We start from the raw sequence: 15,757 nt of genomic DNA, 5'->3' as shown, positions 1-15,757 counted from the left end.
AGCTCCCTCAGCCTTTCCTCACACGGGAGATGCTCCACTCCCTCCAGCATCTTGGTGGCTGCGCTGGACTCTCTCCAGCAGTTCCCTGTCCTTCTGGAGCTGAGGGGCCACAACTGGACACAATATTCCAGGTGTGGTCTCCCCAGGGCAGAGCAGAGGGGCAGGAGAACCTCTCTGACCTACTGACCACCCCCTTCTAACCCACCCCAGGTACCATTGGCTTCCTGGCCACAAGGGCTCAGTGCTGGCTCATGGTCACCCTGCTGTCCCCAGGACCCCCAGCTCCCTTTCCCCTACACTGCTCTCTAATAGGTCATAGACAAAGAAGGCATTCAGTAACTCAAAATCTAATAATCTAATTTAATCAGTAATTCAGTATCTAATGACCCTTTATATCTGTCTATATATCATCTTCTTATTATTTTTAAAGGTATTATTGTTGCTATCCACTGAGCATCTCTTGGTTTGGGTTAGAGGAAGCACCGTGTTGGGGAGGGTGTATGTGCATGTGAGGCAATACCACACTGACCTCAAAAAAAACAACATTAGGCTGGACGTATTTGCACAAGCAGAACAGGAACTTTATTGTGTAGGTTCTTTGTTAAGGAAGCGCTATAGCTACTGACAGAAAACCAGCTTGTCATCCGACCCATAGAGCCAAATGATCGTCTGAGCAGGGAGAACAACTGTGAGGAAGGACATCAGGCTCTTGCACGCTCTTGGATTGCATTCTTGTGATTTGGCGAAAGTAAAAGGCTTTTTCTCTTAGCATTAGCCCGTGTGTAGGCTGCTTGGGTTCTATGTGGTGCCAGATGCAAGAGGACATTCAGTGTTTCTTTATTAGGGTCTCCTATCACGAGCAGTAGCTCTTCCATCATCTTCCGCGCTCCCGCGAACTCTTCCAGATGCTGTTGTAGGAGGGAGAACAAAAAGCAAGTCAGCTAAGGACGATAAAACCCACTGGGAACACACTGAAGGGCTGTGTGATGGGCTCTTCTGTTTGTTTCCTCACAAGATCTTGTTCACATATCAAAGGGGGAATCGCCCTCGGATACCTTAAGATATCCTATTTAAGAGTGCACATCACATATGGGATTTGGATTTATCTTGTGTTGTGTGAATGGGCAGAGTAACTTAGGGATCTTTGGGAGATATCTGTGGTTTAAAATCCCATGAGGAGTTCATACAATTGTTTTGGCAAGGTACTGGTTCCAAAAGTGCACAGAAAATAAGATCAAGTGTTAGATTTGTGTCTCTAGATGATAAAGAAAGTGGTCACTGCAGAGAGAATGTAACTTGTGCTAGAAGGCAGAAATCCTAAGTAAAAAGGTTTATTTAATCCTATTTTGTCAAAAAATCAAACTTTTCTTACCGTCCTTCGGGTTCACTGTTGCCATCCTGTAGAAAAGAAGAAATGTGTGATTAGTGAGCATCACTGACCCTGCCACCGAGACCATTGACCCATTTGGGAACCCCAGCACGTGAGCAGCCCCCGTTTGACACAGCTGCTTTCGGGGGGTTCTCAGCCGTGCTATTACTCGTGATACTGCGAAGGTGCTTTTGGCTTTGAAAGCCACTCCTATGTACTCACTACGCAATACGAACAGCGGTCAGACCAGTTCCTGGTACGTCTCTATATGCTCCTCAAAATGTCATAATCTAGAGACAATATAAGGAGCTGATTCCTCCTCAGAAATCAAAAGTCATTCCATATGTAGGCGGAAGGCAGATTTTACTGGAGTAAGCTCTGGTCTGTACCAAGTTCTTTTCTAGGTTTTTATAGGTTATTTCAGGCTGGAGGCAGCCTGAGGGCTGTGTAGGACAGACATGGAGCCTGGTGCCTTCTATAATTCAATGTGGTCAAAATGGTTGCGTTTATATTTTCAGATCATCAACACAACTGATCTGGAGGTTCAGCTTGAGTTACAGCAACGCCTGGGACTTTGCTGGGCATCTGTTTTGCCAGCACCCCAAAGCCCGCGTGTGCAGTGATTGTAATTAAGTAATCTGGAGTCAGCTTGACAACCACAAATTACCGCTTTACAACCTGTCATATTATTAACCTTATCTAATCATCACAGGATTTGTATGTAGTAACGTACAGGGAGTCCTGGCCCTCCAGCAGCTTGCGGTACGTGGCGATTTCCTGCTCCAGGCGACTCTTGATGTCCATGAGCATTTTGTACTCGTGGTTCTGGTTCTCCATGTCGCTCCGGAGTTCGCACAGCTGCTCCTCAAGGCCGGTGATGAGGGCCTGAATCTGGGCCAGCTGTGCGCAGTACCGGGCTTCTGTGTCTCGCAAACTGGCTTCCAGTCCGGCTTTCTAAAGCGGGATATCATCAGAACAGGTTAGCACATAGATTTGTCCCATAGAGAGTCAAAAGGGAGGCAAGACAGAGAGGGAGGAAGGGGAGAGCGTGTTAGCGGTGATTTGTGGTGTGCTCGGGGTGCTCCGTACCATGCTGAGCTGCGACTGCAGCTCAATCTCCAGACCCTGCACCGAGCGTCTCAGTTCTATGATCTCTGATTTGCCGCTCTCTATCTCTGTGGTGTGGGTGGCTACTTCGTGGCTCAGCTGCTCAGTCTGAAACAGAAAGAAAACAACTGTAAAATCGCATGTATATCGTATAAAAAAAGAAAATCAAATTGTTTTGAGAGAGGAAGGGCCCACCCCATCTGCTGGGGCAGCAGCAACGAGGCGCTGTGTCATTTTGCTGGTTTTTGTGGGGCTATACCTGAGTCACGAACCAAGCCTCAACATCTTTACGGTTCTTCTCAGCCAGAGCTTCATACTGTGCCCTCATCTCCGCGAGAATTCGGGTCAGGTCAACGCCAGGAGCAGCGTCAAGGTCCACGGTGACTGTCCCAGTGAGCTGATTGGAATACTCCTTCATTTCCTGCGTGGGCAGAAGGCAGAGGACACGACATTAAACTCCGTCTTCTCATTTGCTTCCTGCCATCAGCAATCCATGCAGTGGGATGCAGTACTTTAATTATGGGGTATCATAGGTGAAACGCTACTCTCTGTATACTCACACAGATGTAATCTATGGAAAAACATCATTGACACTCATGTTATGTTTCTTTTACTCAACATAACTATCTCGGGAACCTGTCGTATGTGTATAAATTCCAAAGGGAAGTGATTTGCTCTGTGCCCTGTTCTGGACTCACCTCCTCGTGGTTCTTCTTGAGGTAGGCCAGCTCCTCCTTCAGGTTCTCGATCTGCATCTCCAGGTCAGTTCTGGCCAGGGTCAGCTCGTCCAGGACCCTGCGCAGCCCGTTGATGTCGGCCTCCACGTTCTGGCGCAGGAACAGCTCGTTCTCGTACCTGCAGTGTGAGGAAGAAACAAGCACTGGAATATGTGCAAGTTTGTGATCAGCAGAGCCATAAACCCATGAAACTTTATGTTGAATGTAGGAAGAACAGTGGGCTATAAATGAAGTGTAAAGGGAGTAAAGATGGTTTTTTTCCAACATCCAGCTACGATGTATGAAATACATGCATTGCCATCTGATTTCATTCTTGAGGAATACATGGCATTTCACTTCGCTTCTAAGAATGATTATCAGCATGAACAGACAACCTGTCTGTTTGCAGTGTCCTCTCACATCTGATGCAACAGAAAGCACCGATCCTAGGGCTCCAGAGGAGACGACATAAACCTGCAGGTGCTTCACTGCAAGATTAATCAGTTGCACAAGCTCCTTTATCATCTTTTCAGCAGTGTCTAATGTACTGCTGAGTCCATCAGCTGGGTAAGCCCCAAATTAGGCTCTACTGGAACCAAACGGTGATCCCTTCACGCCACTCTGTTCATTTTAAGTGGAAAGCCCAACCTGTTCTTGTCGTCTTCCCCCGTGTGGTTTAGGCTGGTAAAAACAGTTCAGAGCATCACTGAAAAGCTAAGACGTGAGCTGTACTTGGTTGTGTGAGCAGCTCAGTGATCTGGACACTGTGCTCTCTCAGCTTTATATTCCCAGCTGATCCTTCATCGCATTGAATCTGTTTGCCAGGGGTTCTTGTCATCAGGAGTTATCAAGGAAAAATACCTATCCATAATTTCAAATATGTCCTTCAGCAACTGAAGAACTCTATTTTTCTAGACAAAAAGTAATGCTAAACTTCACAAAACTGTTTTGATAGAGGGAGCAGACAAATGTGCCCCAGGTAAACTCACTTCATCCTGAAGTCGTCTGCAGCCAGCCTGGCGTTGTCCATCTCCAGAACCACTTTGGAATTGTCCACAGTAGCTGCGAGGATCTGACCATTAAGAAACACAGAAAAAAGGTCCTGTGAGCACCGCTGAAGTATCATGGTCCTGAGTACACAGTGGGGAGTTATTGAGGCTGTAAACCACCCAAGAAGGCGCAAGGAAATGGACCCTTGTTGTGGTGGTGCTGGTTAAACCTGATTTTTGGGCAGCAATAGCCATTTCCGTCTATTATGTTGCTCTTTGGTCACACTGTAATTCTTAGTACTTCTATAGAGAAAACCCCAAAACATTATGCTCTTTTCATGTTCCATATGCAGATCAGAGAGCTGAGATACCTTTGTGTAACACAAATTAGAAACACAATTAGAAAATACGTTTGTACAACACCTGATCTTATCTGTAGCTCGCAGGGTTATTCTTCCAGCCTTCGAGGCCTACCTGTCACATTCTTTATTACTTGACTGAATAAATAGAATGATCATTCTAAACACATTTAGCCACGTTTTGCTAACTTTTAGTGCAATCGTTTTATTTCATCAAACACCGCCTTTTCAGGTTAACATATTGGGCTTTTCAATTGAGAAAAATCTACTCTTTTCTGCTAGAATGCTCTTGACTGCAATGGATTTGAGGTTGAGGAATTCAATATTTATTTTGCAATTATTTTAGCTTATTTTAAAGAAATGGAACATGCAGTTCTACAGTTCTAATGCATTCTTATAACTCCTCTACATATGAGCATCGTACCTTGTCTCGGAGATCTTCAATCATCTTGTAATAGTTGCTGTAGTCCCGGGCTGGGCTGGTGGGAGCTTGCTTCTGATACCACTCTCGGATTTTAACTTCTAAATCTGAGTTGGCCTCTTCCAGTGCTCGCACCTTGGCCAGGTACGAAGCCAGGCGGTCGTTCAGATTCTGCATCGTTATCTTTTCATTTCCAGAGATGAGGCCATCACCACCACCAAAGGCAGCACCAATATCAAACCCTCCACCAAAGCCAGACCCTCCACCATAGCAAGCCCCTCCACTGAAGCCACCGTAGCCTCCTCCATAACCAAACCCATATCCACCTCCTCCAGAGGTGACACACTTAGCCGAGGAGATGGAGACACCCCTGCCACCGGATCCTCCGTGGATGCTCGGAGCTCGGCAGGTCCCTCCTGCTCGCACCGAGGACAGGCGAGTGCTGCCACCAGCCCCAAAGCCACCGCCGTAGGTTGAAGAAGAGCTGTGCATGAAGGAGGTGGCCATAGCTGAAGGTGCTGAGCTCAGTTCTTCGGCTTGATGGGGAAGAGGAGAGGATGTGTCTTCACTGCCCCGGCGCTGCTTTTATAGCCACAAAACAGGGTGTTCGGAGACAAACCCAACCTGCAGCCCTCCCTCCAAAATCTCTCCTCCCTAGAGGTGAGGCCAATCATGATGACATTCCTCACAAATGGAGCTGGCTGCACATCTCAGGGGCTTGGGCTTTCTTTCTTTTAATTAAACAAAAGGGGTGATTCAGACGAGTGTTTTTTCTCCGGGCTATACTTCTGAAACTTGGAATTTACTTCTCTGACATTTAAGAATGGAAAAACAAAGCGAGTTCAACCACACCCATCTACCCACTTAGAGCAATCGCCAGGGCTATTTTAAGAAAATCAGCCTTTTCTAAAAGTGAAGTTTAAATAAAATTCTCCTTTCATTGTAAAATGTACAACCATCAGTTCATCTCACCGCTATTCCTTCTTTTCTATCCATATTTTTTCCCCTTAAAAAATCGGCATTGACTTTGCTGTGTTTTTATTCCTGCTCGTTGCTTGGAACTAAAATCCAGATTTTGGAGGCTGAATTTTTAGTACAAAAAGCATACAATCCTAGCATTGCCTGAGGGACAATTACCATCCTTCAGTGTACAAGGGGGAGTGGGCACAGTTCATTTCCTAATATTTGTGAAATAGTCCAGAAGGGTAATGCAAGAGTGAAACAATTCAATTAAAAGAAGAAATGTGAGAGGACTAAGTTCCTCTTACTTTTGGGAAAAGTAAACAAATTTGGTTTTAGATGAAACTTTTCAGCTAGCAATGAATGTGTTTAATGCTGGTAGACGCTATGAAATGAAGCAATTATTGAAAAGAAGATTGGAGAAGCACTTAGAAGGGTCATCTTAATCTGTCATTTAAAGTGGGAGCCTGAAACACCAGTATATTTCAAATCTAATGGTTTCCCAGTGAAATTCAAAAGGCTGTAATAAACGCAGCTCAATTCAATGCTGCGTAGTTGTGTGAAAACATATTTGGGAGATTTTTAAGGGGTATTAAGAGGTTGTTTGCCCTGCTGGGTGTGTCAGTGGGGCTGTGAGTGGCAATAGCGTGGGGCTGGAAGCAAAGCCCCCTTGTGTTTGCTCAGCCAGGTGACATTGTTCCCATGGAAGCCACAGGGTGCACTTGAAGGAGTCGGGGTGTGGTAAGAGAATAAATGGGTGGTGAGGCACGGAATGGTTTAGGGAAACGGGGGGTTGAGAGGAGGGAGAAAAGCAGCGATGAAGTGAAGGTGGGAGGAATTTTCTTTGGTCTAGTTCGGAACCATCAAAATAACTTTAAAATCAAATCTCAAAATAAAGAAGAAAAATACCATGTTTGCTAGCAACGTGGTAAGGAGAGCTTTGGTTTTAGCACAGTTTTTGATGGTACATATCAACAGAAAATGAGCTTAAAATTCAGGATGAGTGATTTCAGACGAACTGAAGGTCGTACAAGTTGTTGGAATAGACTGAAGGGTTTGCTCGGTGGAGATGTTGATGCAGCATCAGGGAAATGCGCAGCCCTTTTACCAGGAGGTAAATGAGCTCGGGAGGGAAGAAACAGCCGAAACGTGGCCGTGATAGTCAACGGAACAACCTGGTTCTGAGAACGTCCACTGGTTCTTCGGCTGATCAGAAAACACAGGGTGTTTCGCAGCTGTGGAAACATGTTTCCAACCGAACCTGGAGCTTTGCCACGGCAGTTTAGTTTTGCTGTGGGGCAGATTAATGGTTCTGCTTCGCTTGCCAGATCCGTGTGTCTCCAAGAGTTGGTATCTCCGGAAACACGTTTAGACAAACTCTCCTAAAGATAGAAAAGGTTCTTTGAGACCCCGGTAATGGAAATATCAAGGTGTGCATGCTGTTCAACTCCAAGCGATCCCACAATAAGCAGGATCAAACTCAGTTAAAAAAATATTGCAAAACTGCTTCTAGAAAACACCAGAAACTTTAACAGGAAACCTTGGGGATTTTCTCATGGAGTCGTCTTTCACTCAAGTCTTTATAACTTCTTTGGAAGCGCGGTGGTGAAATACACATTGCTGCTTCTGAAAGTGCCCTGTGTGTTCTAGATTGTTATCGGATGAACATTTGTAAGAATCAGATAGCAGATACCAAGCTGCTTCTTTCCTGTGGAGTATTTACCTTTGGGAATAATAAAAGTAAATCAAACAGCCAATACAGAACGTGGTCTGGATGAGCAGGTAGTGCGGTGACTGCGAACTGGGTGAAGGGAAGAAGCCAGAGAGTCGTGGTCAATGGGGCAGAGTCCAGTTGAGACCTGGATCCAGGGCAGTGCCTCAAGGGTCACTACTGGGGCCGGTATTATTCAATATATTCATCAATGATTTGGTTGAGGGAATAGAGTGACTGTCAGCAAGTTTGCTGGTGACACCAAGCTGGGAGGAGTGGCTGACACTGGAAGCTGTGCTGCCATCCAGAGAGCTGGACAGGCTGGAGGGTTGGACACGGAAAAATGTAATGAAATAGAACAAGGGCAAGTGTAGAGTCTTGAATCTGGGCAGGAACAACCCCAGGTTCCAGTGTAAGTTGGGGAATGACCTATTAGAGAGCAGTGTAGGGGAAAGGGACCTGGTGGCCCTGGGGACAGCAGGGTGAGCATGAGCCAGCACTGGGCCCTTATGGCCAGGAAGCCAATGGTACCTGGGGTGGGTTAGAAGGGGGTGGTCAGTAGGTCAGAGAGGTTCTCCTGCCCCTCTGCTCTGCCCTGGGGAGACCACATCTGGAATATCACTTTTCGTGCCTGGTTTTCTTTCTTGTCACAGCGAAGCCACCGCCTAATGCTCCCGTGCGAGGTTTCCAGAGGCTAAGCTGGGGTTGTCTGTCACTGATGTTGACGGCTCACCTGAGTCACTGCTGAGCAAACCCGGGCACCAGCGCCCCTTGAATTGAATTGAATTGGATCAGATTAGATTGCCCAACCTTGGCAGAGCAAGCCCACAGCTTGGGGACGCTCCTTGCTGTGCAAACACTTCATTAATCTGTTATGGACATCTGGTTATGGACAAAGGTGAAATAATTATTCCCTCCTGAGTCTGAGGAGAGAAATGCTGAAGGAATTGATGGTGTTTCCCTGGAACAGGCTGCAAGGTGGTCTGCTCTGGGGGTGCAGGGTTGGGGACCTCTAGTCTGGGCACACTGTTGGTGCAGTTTTGAGCTCAGCTGAGGTGCCCTGTGGCTGTTGTCACCGTGGGAGGTGGGAATGTCACCGTGGGAGGTGGGAATGTCATCGTTAGTCTACAGCCTTTTAGCACAAACCCTGAAGAGTTTCCTGCCTGATTAAACCCGACCTTCAGGAACAGTGTCACAATAACGCAGAAGAATGCAAGGAGATCATTTTTATTAGCGTAGATACAGCAATTCAGTACATGAGAGAACTAGAAATAATCGAAAAGTTAACCTAATTAGCAAATTAAACACCCACTACATGGATGAATCTACCTGAACTTTGTGTGGCAAACAATTTTCCGTGCTTTAAGATAGTCATTTCCATCAGTTTTGAGTGATTCAATTTCAATTCCTGCGTGTTGTTTGCTTTCTCTCCTTTTGGAGATGGCATTCGGAGGACGTTCAGTGCTATTTTCCATCTGCCAGCTCGTCTCTTTTGTCTACAACAATATGGAGGGAAAGAACAGCAATGACTGAAGGGTAACACACATGAGACCACTCTGCAATGGGCACTGAGCTGAGTTTATGTCTCGTCCCATTCCCCTCTCTCAGAAGGTTTCTTCTTCATAGCCCTGATTTGAATCATACGTCTCTTTTATAATACATCTGACCTTTAAAAGCTCAAGGCAAGTTTTACTTGCATGTTCATGCAATTCCCCTGAGCCGGCCAAGCTTAAATTTCTTGTATCCTTTTCATCTAGGGAAATGATTAATCATTTTGTGCTTTCCTTTGCCTTTCTTGTAGCACAGTCTGAGATTTTCTCCTGATGTCTATAGCATCTTGTAATGACTGAACTGAGTGAAATTCTTATCAGAGTGACTATTTGTTACTGATTTTCTGTAACACAAATCAATGCAGCAGCCCAGTCTCTAGAAGGGACACAACTACCGTAGTGTATGTGTATTTCCTTTTAGAAGATAACACTTTGACTCCTAAAGGTTTCCCGAAAGAGAAAGAATTCTTACCAGCAGTTCCAGAAAGGGAGCCAAACATCCTGTAGAACAAAGAGATAGGGGTTGAAATGAGAGGTAACATAACAAATGCATGACATGAGCGTGTATGAAAGCAAATTCTCTATCGGGTACATTTTGTATATAGTATAGAAGGGGTGGTCATGCCCTTGATCTCCCTTGATCTCAGCTCAGGGTCAGACTTCATGACGCTAAGCAAAGATGTTTTCCGCAGTTACTTACTGGGACTCCTGCCCCTCCAGGAGCTGTCGGTAAGTAGTGATCTCCTGCTCCAGCCGAGTCTTGATATCCATGAGGATCTTGTACTCGCTGTTCTGGCGCTCCATGTCGGCCCGCAGCTCGGCCAGCTGCGCCTCCATGTTGCTGATGAGGCCCTGGACCTGCGCCAGCTGCGCCTCGTAACGCCGCTCGGTGTCGGCCAGCGTGCCTTCCAGCGCCGCTCTCTGAGAGCACACGGGGAAACCACAAAAACGTGTGGGGCTGAGGGGAAAACCTCAGGTTCCAGTATAAGTTGGGGAATGAGTTATTAGTGAGCAGTGTAGGGGAAAGGGACCTGGGGGTCCTGGGGACAGCAGGGTGACCATGAGCCAGCACTGGGCCCTTGTGGCCAGGAAGCCAATGGTACCTGGGGTGGGTTAGAAGGGGGTGGTCAGTAGGTCAGAGAGGTTCTCCTGCCCCTCTGCTCTGCCCTGGGGAGACCACACCTGGAATATTGTGTCCAGTTGTGGCCCCTCAGCTCCAGAAGGACAGGGAACTGCTGGAGAGAGTCCAGCGCAGCCACCAAGATGCTGGAGGGAGTGGAGCATCTCCCGTGTGAGGAAAGGCTGAGGGAGCTGGGGCTCTGGAGCCGGAGAAGAGGAGACTGAGGGGGGACTCATTAATGTTTACAGATCTATAAAGGGGGAGTGTCAGGAGGATGGAGCCAGGCTCTTCTCGGTGACAACCAGTGACAGGACAAGGGGCAATGGGTGCAAACTGGAACACGGGAGGTTCCACTTGAATTTGAGAAGAAAGTTGTTCCTGGTGAGGGTGTCAGAGCCTGGCCCAGGCTGCCCAGGGAGGTTGTGGAGTCTCCTTCTCTGCAGACATTCAAACCCGCCTGGACACCTTCCTGTGGAACCTCAGCTGGGTGTTCCTGCTCCATGGGGGGATTGCACTGGATGAGCTTTCCAGGGCCCTTCCAACCCCTGACACTCATTCTGTGAATATAAGCCCATTTCAGTGCTGAGCGGGGTTCACACAGAGCAAATTTCATCGTACCATGCTGAGCTGGGACTGAAGTTCTATTTCCAGCCCTTGGAGGGTGCGTCTCAGGTCGGTGACTTCAGACTTGCTGCTCTGGAGTTGTTCGGTGTTGACAGCTACTTCGCGGTTCAGCTCTTCGGTCTGAAACAGGAAAACATCGCATGAGAAATATGGGGCTTCTAGGTAGAGGTCCTAAGGCTTTCACAGAAGTCTTCTGAGTGTTTTAATAATTATTTTGTTTCTCTCATGATATCTGTACAGCATGGACTTTCTTCTACCTTGTTGCTGAACCAGGCCTCAGCATCCTTCCTGTTCTTCTCAGCCATGTGTTCATATTGGTCTCTCATTTCAGCCAGGATCTTGGTCAGGTCGATACCTGGAGCAGAATCCAGTTCAACATTGACCTGACCAGTTACTTGTCCTCCCAGGGCGCTCATTTCCTATGTGGACAGGGCAGAGGAACACAAAAGAGGGCACGATCATAAACCAAAAACATTGCCAACCTTCCGCTCCTTCTTCAAGGGCCAAGGTCTGACTGGCTCCCCTGAAATACTTGCAGGGCTATCTTTGGTTTCCCAGCCTGCACAGAAATCTTTTCTTCACTGTTGGAGAGCCCAGGGCAATTGTGAGGGACTCCATATTTCCAAATGTCACATTCAAATGTGTTTCTTGGGTTTTTTTTTACCTCCTCGTGGTTTTTCCTTAGATAAGCCAGCTCTTCCTTTAAGCTTTCGATCTGCAGCTCCAGGTCCGTCCTGGCCAGGGTGAGCTCATCCAGGACCTTGCGCAGGCCGTTGATATCGGCCTCCACGCTCATGCGAAGACCTTGCTCTGTTTCAAACCTTAAAAAAGCACAACAAAACTCTTCAGGTTAGCTGAATTAGTCCAGGACTTAACTTTCCTCCATGTATTCTACATGACACAAAATTTTCTGTGGTGCAGGTGGTGCCTTCATCAAATACATAAAGGGCTGAACTGCAACGGCAGGCTCAAACTAATTTACTTATGGTGATTTTATAGGCATTTCTTTCTTTTCTCAATGGCTACTGGCTTTTGGCTCAACAAGGGCTTTTGCCTGCTCAAGGGACCCTTTTCCTTTGAGGAATTACTCACTTGGTTTTGAAGTCGTCAGCAGCCAGCCGGGCATTGTCAATCTGCAGGACAATCCTGGAGTTGTCGATAGTGGCATCAAGGATCTACAAACAAGGAGACGTCATTGCTGAGGCTGATACAACTGTTATCTTCTTTCAGGAGCTGAAGATAAAAGAGTTAAGATTCTTTTTCATCTGTAGCTGCACCAATTGAAAGTGTATTTTATTTGGTTCTCAGTAGGAAAGCATAAAAAATACTAAAATGAGAAAATCTAATTGCCGGATCTGCCTTTACTGGAGCTCAGTTTTTCCAATTAGTAGAGAATGTGAACGGGTTGAATGAGGAGACAGAAAATGCATGGGAGCTGTTGTGAACTCCGAGCTGAACTGTGAAATCCGAACCTCAACGTTTCTTTCATTGATTTACATGGTTTAATCAGCTCCTACCGATGTGCTCTGGGGTGTGTTTCATCCCAAAGTGATCTCTTATCAGGTACCACTGGGGCAAATCTGCATTAATAGATGGGATTGATTACTTCATGTCTGCTGCTTCATTCCTCCAGAAGCCAAATGTTTAATCACTCTTATTTCGATACCAAGATCGAGTAAATGAAATGTAGGAGATAAATAAATGCATGGTGATGAAATCTTGAGCTGCTATTTTCACATTTACAAAACTGTACTTAACCAGTTTTTAATTTTACTGTTAAAGATGTGTGTGCATCTGAAGTATTTCAGTATGGCAGGTAACAGATTACAGAGTTAGGTAGGTTGCTGTCATTGTTTGGCTGTCTTTATACTTATCAGTATATATATGGTCATATATATATAATCTGGTCATATATATGCTTTATTAAAAGCAAATGTTATCAGAGAATTAAATGCTTAGGCATCTCAGGCTAACTGTTTTGTACATTCTCTTACCTAACATTTTAAAAGGTAGATAATTCCATACTGATAAATTACTTTTTCCACCCCACCCAATCATTGCACATTAATTTCATCTTCCTCTCCTTTCCATAAGCTGCAATGCCCTCTGGGTGCTTTCCTAGTGAAGTTTTTCTCTTTAGGCTTTTATGCTTCCTTCTTAAGTGTGAATCTAAGATAATTTTATTAGATATTAAAACCTACCTTGTCTCGAAGGTCTTCAATAGTCTTGTAATAAGGACTGTAGTCCCGAGCTGGGCCTGGCCCTTGTTTTTGGTACCAGTCTCGGATTTTAATCTCAAGATCAGAGTTGGCCTCTTCCAGCGCCCGCACTTTGTCCAGGTAGGATGCCAGGCGCTCGTTCAGGCTTTGCATCGTTGCCTTTTCATTTCCCGAGAGGAGCCCATCCCCGCCACCCAAACCAGCACCGAAGCCGCCACTAAAGCTGCTAAAACCGCTTCCATATCCACCACCCAGGACACTTCCTAGGCCAGAAGAGACAAATCTGGCAGAAGAGACTGACACACCCCTGCCACCAGACCCCCCGTGGATGCTCGGAGCCCTAAAGCAACCCCCCCCAAAACGGAACGAGGAGCCCCCAGGGCCCCCTGCCCCAGAGAAGCTGCTTTGCCTGAAGCTGTAACTGGCCATGGCAGTCACAAGGACCCAACCCAAGCTGCGCTGGTGATCCCAAGGCAGGAGTGTGCGCTCCGTCCCCCACCCCACCGTTTTTATCCCTCTGACAATGGGAGTTGTCTCCAGAATGTGTTATCTGAGACCCGTGGAATTTATCAGCCGTAAACCTGCCCACACGGCGATTCCTGTTATTGGTCACTCGCTCTCCAGTGGGCTGTTTCCTTCCCAAATACCTTCACCCGCAGGAGCTCGTTCTGCTCCCCCCAACCATTGCCTTTTGAAGCAGAAGGTGGGATTCAGAGGCATCGCCCCGCTAAGGGGAGCATTCACTAACCTGGTTATAGTTTACCTACTGGAAACTGAAGTGCTGGGAGCACGCAGCCCCGCTGCAAACAACACTGTGGCCACGACTTCTCATGTAATCTCAGGAAAGAGTTCAATACTGACCGAGTTAGCAGTTGGTAGGCTGATAACAGAGCTTGAAAGGAGCCCAGATGGCGAACAATGTGTGTGGACCTTGACAAAACCAGTTCCCACCCCTCTGTTTTCCTTATTTCCCTTGAGAAAAATTCTTCTTCCAGAAGTATCATTTTCGCAGTTTCTCTGCTTTTAGTTCCTTTTGGGCTGGCGGTAGAAGGGAGAGTCTGGCAGAGAACATACCTTGTCTAAAATAGTCTGGTTTTCTAAAGAACCAAGAATCCTTTTCAGGAACTGTAGCTGTATTGGAGCATTAAACTTCCCTGTGTACCTGGGGGCTGAGCAACAACAGAAACAACAGTGTGCCCTTTCATTGCTTCTAAAAGAGGGAAGTAAGCATAAGAAACACAATCACGCAGTCGTCTGGTCTTTGAGCTTTGTGAAAATCTTCTTTCTAAGACGTTTAAGTTCTCTGTTATCCAAGCTGCGTTTTTCAAAGCGATGCTGCTTTTGTTACTGCACGCTCCTCCATGAGCATCCCTACCAAAGGAGTGGATGCCCACATCTTTTCTTCCACCCTCTTTCTTCCTCCTGCCACCCCTTGCTCCCTCCAAACCTCTGGGACTCCCCAGGACGGTTTCAAGGAAAGAAAAGCATTTGCAGCTTGCAAGGAGCAACCAGACCTGGGCACAAGGAACCACCTGCAAGTGGTTCCACTGAACGGAACTTTCAGAGCACAAGGTGCACGTTGTGGTGTTTGAATGAGAAATCCATTTAATACCAAAATAAAGAATTAAAGATAATCCAAAGGAAACGCGTGCTCTGTATGAGGGCCTGTCTGGTCTTTTTATACCCATAAAAACGCACCAGGTATTTCAGACCACACATGAGCTCTTTGTGAAGAGAGGAATGTCAAACTTGAGGGCAAGTGCAGGGAGAGTGAAAGAACAAATACACCGGCTGGAAGGTGGCCAAGGCACCTGTATCAACAGCCCCATTGCTCTGGGTCTAATTGGGAGGTTGTATCACAAAGAGGAATTCTGCAGTGGCTCAGGTATGGAATACACCACTCGATATAGACAATGTATGTTCCATACGTGGCCTGGCTGTGATGCTGCGGTCCAGGGGCAGCCCAGATGGTTCTTTCTGCATTCACGGTCAACCCGTAGAGCCTTTTCCAGGAGGTATGGAGGACGCTCCTGCCTGCCAAGACACGCTGGTCTTTCCTGCTGTAGATCACAATGTCCCGTTCAGCCCTGGGTAGGAAAACCTGCCCAGCAGGTAAGTGTTCCCAGCCCTGTCAACAGCAGAAATAATACTATCAGAAAATTACAGTCTACCTGCAGATAGAAAGCTACAGAAGAACAGTTATTTGATTGTTAAATATTAAATTCCATAGTTAGAGCATAAAAAAATATAAGTCCATGTGCTTTTCTTCACTGACTACGAATGCAAGCAGCTTAAAGGAGAACAAATGCCAACAGATGCTGCAAACCTGAATCTGCACTCTGCGTTTCCAGAAAGCTTTTGATTTTCTCTTGACTTCACATCTTTCTTCCGCCTCAGTGGCCGCATGTGTTCGGTGCATTGCTCCCGGTTATTTAAGTCTTTGAGTTCTTTATGGGCTTTTATGTGTTTTCTTCACACTAATATATTCAAATATCATGTAAATAAAAAACATTGGGAAAGTAAATGTCCCAGTATCACTGAGGAAGCTTGGAGCTGAACAGGAATCTGTCTTTCAGGCTCAGCTCAAATCACTGAATCATTGTTCCTTTCCT

At 46.4% G+C, this 15,757-nt stretch overlaps 2 protein-coding genes across 2 annotated transcripts; both read right to left on the bottom strand.

Annotated features, from left to right (window-relative positions):
- Nucleotides 1-557: 557 nt before the first annotated feature.
- On the bottom strand, nt 558-5,650 carry LOC136111701 (keratin, type I cytoskeletal 19-like). Its single transcript, XM_065856036.2, has 8 exons — nt 4,965-5,650; nt 4,182-4,264; nt 3,175-3,331; nt 2,736-2,897; nt 2,459-2,584; nt 2,103-2,323; nt 1,373-1,398; nt 558-908 (listed from the first exon to the last, which is right to left on the bottom strand). The coding sequence occupies exons 1-8, from the start codon at nt 5,466-5,468 to the stop codon at nt 841-843; spliced, it is 1,347 nt and encodes a 448-aa protein (XP_065712108.1). The 5' UTR covers nt 5,469-5,650; the 3' UTR covers nt 558-840.
- Nucleotides 5,651-8,843: 3,193 nt separating this feature from the next.
- Nucleotides 8,844-13,690, bottom strand: LOC136111675 (keratin, type I cytoskeletal 19). Its single transcript, XM_065855998.2, has 8 exons — nt 13,128-13,690; nt 12,019-12,101; nt 11,591-11,747; nt 11,184-11,345; nt 10,921-11,046; nt 9,883-10,103; nt 9,655-9,683; nt 8,844-9,128 (listed from the first exon to the last, which is right to left on the bottom strand). Exons 1-8 carry the CDS (start codon nt 13,572-13,574, stop codon nt 9,097-9,099), a joined length of 1,257 nt encoding a protein of 418 aa, XP_065712070.2. The 5' UTR covers nt 13,575-13,690; the 3' UTR covers nt 8,844-9,096.
- Between the last annotated feature and the right edge of the window lie 2,067 nt (nt 13,691-15,757).

The sequence above is a fragment of the Patagioenas fasciata genome, chromosome 22, assembly GCF_037038585.1.
Source record: "Patagioenas fasciata isolate bPatFas1 chromosome 22, bPatFas1.hap1, whole genome shotgun sequence".
In the NCBI taxonomy this organism is placed as follows: domain Eukaryota; kingdom Metazoa; phylum Chordata; class Aves; order Columbiformes; family Columbidae; genus Patagioenas; species Patagioenas fasciata.
Note: the sequence above shows the minus strand (reverse complement) of the source record. Positions and strands in the feature narration are given on the sequence as shown.

Bases quoted from the DNA above. Each gene is read 5' to 3' on its own strand.
- LOC136111701 (XM_065856036.2), bottom strand. From the start codon at position 5,468: ATGGCCACCTCCTTCATGCACAGCTCTTCTTCAACCTACGGCGGTGGC. The intron at 2,585-2,735 runs GTATAGCCCCAC...TTTCTGTTTCAG, and splicing joins AGGCTTGGTTCGTGACTCAG to ACTGAGCAGCTGAGCCACGA. The intron at 2,324-2,458 runs GTACGGAGCACC...ATCCCGCTTTAG, and splicing joins TGCAGTCGCAGCTCAGCATG to AAAGCCGGACTGGAAGCCAG.
- LOC136111675 (XM_065855998.2), bottom strand. From the start codon at position 13,574: ATGGCCAGTTACAGCTTCAGGCAAAGCAGCTTCTCTGGGGCAGGGGGC. The intron at 11,346-11,590 runs GTAAAAAAAAAC...CTGTCCACATAG, and splicing joins TAAGGAAAAACCACGAGGAG to GAAATGAGCGCCCTGGGAGG. The intron at 9,684-9,882 runs GTAAGTAACTGC...TTTGTTCTACAG, and splicing joins CTGGAGGGGCAGGAGTCCCA to GATGTTTGGCTCCCTTTCTG.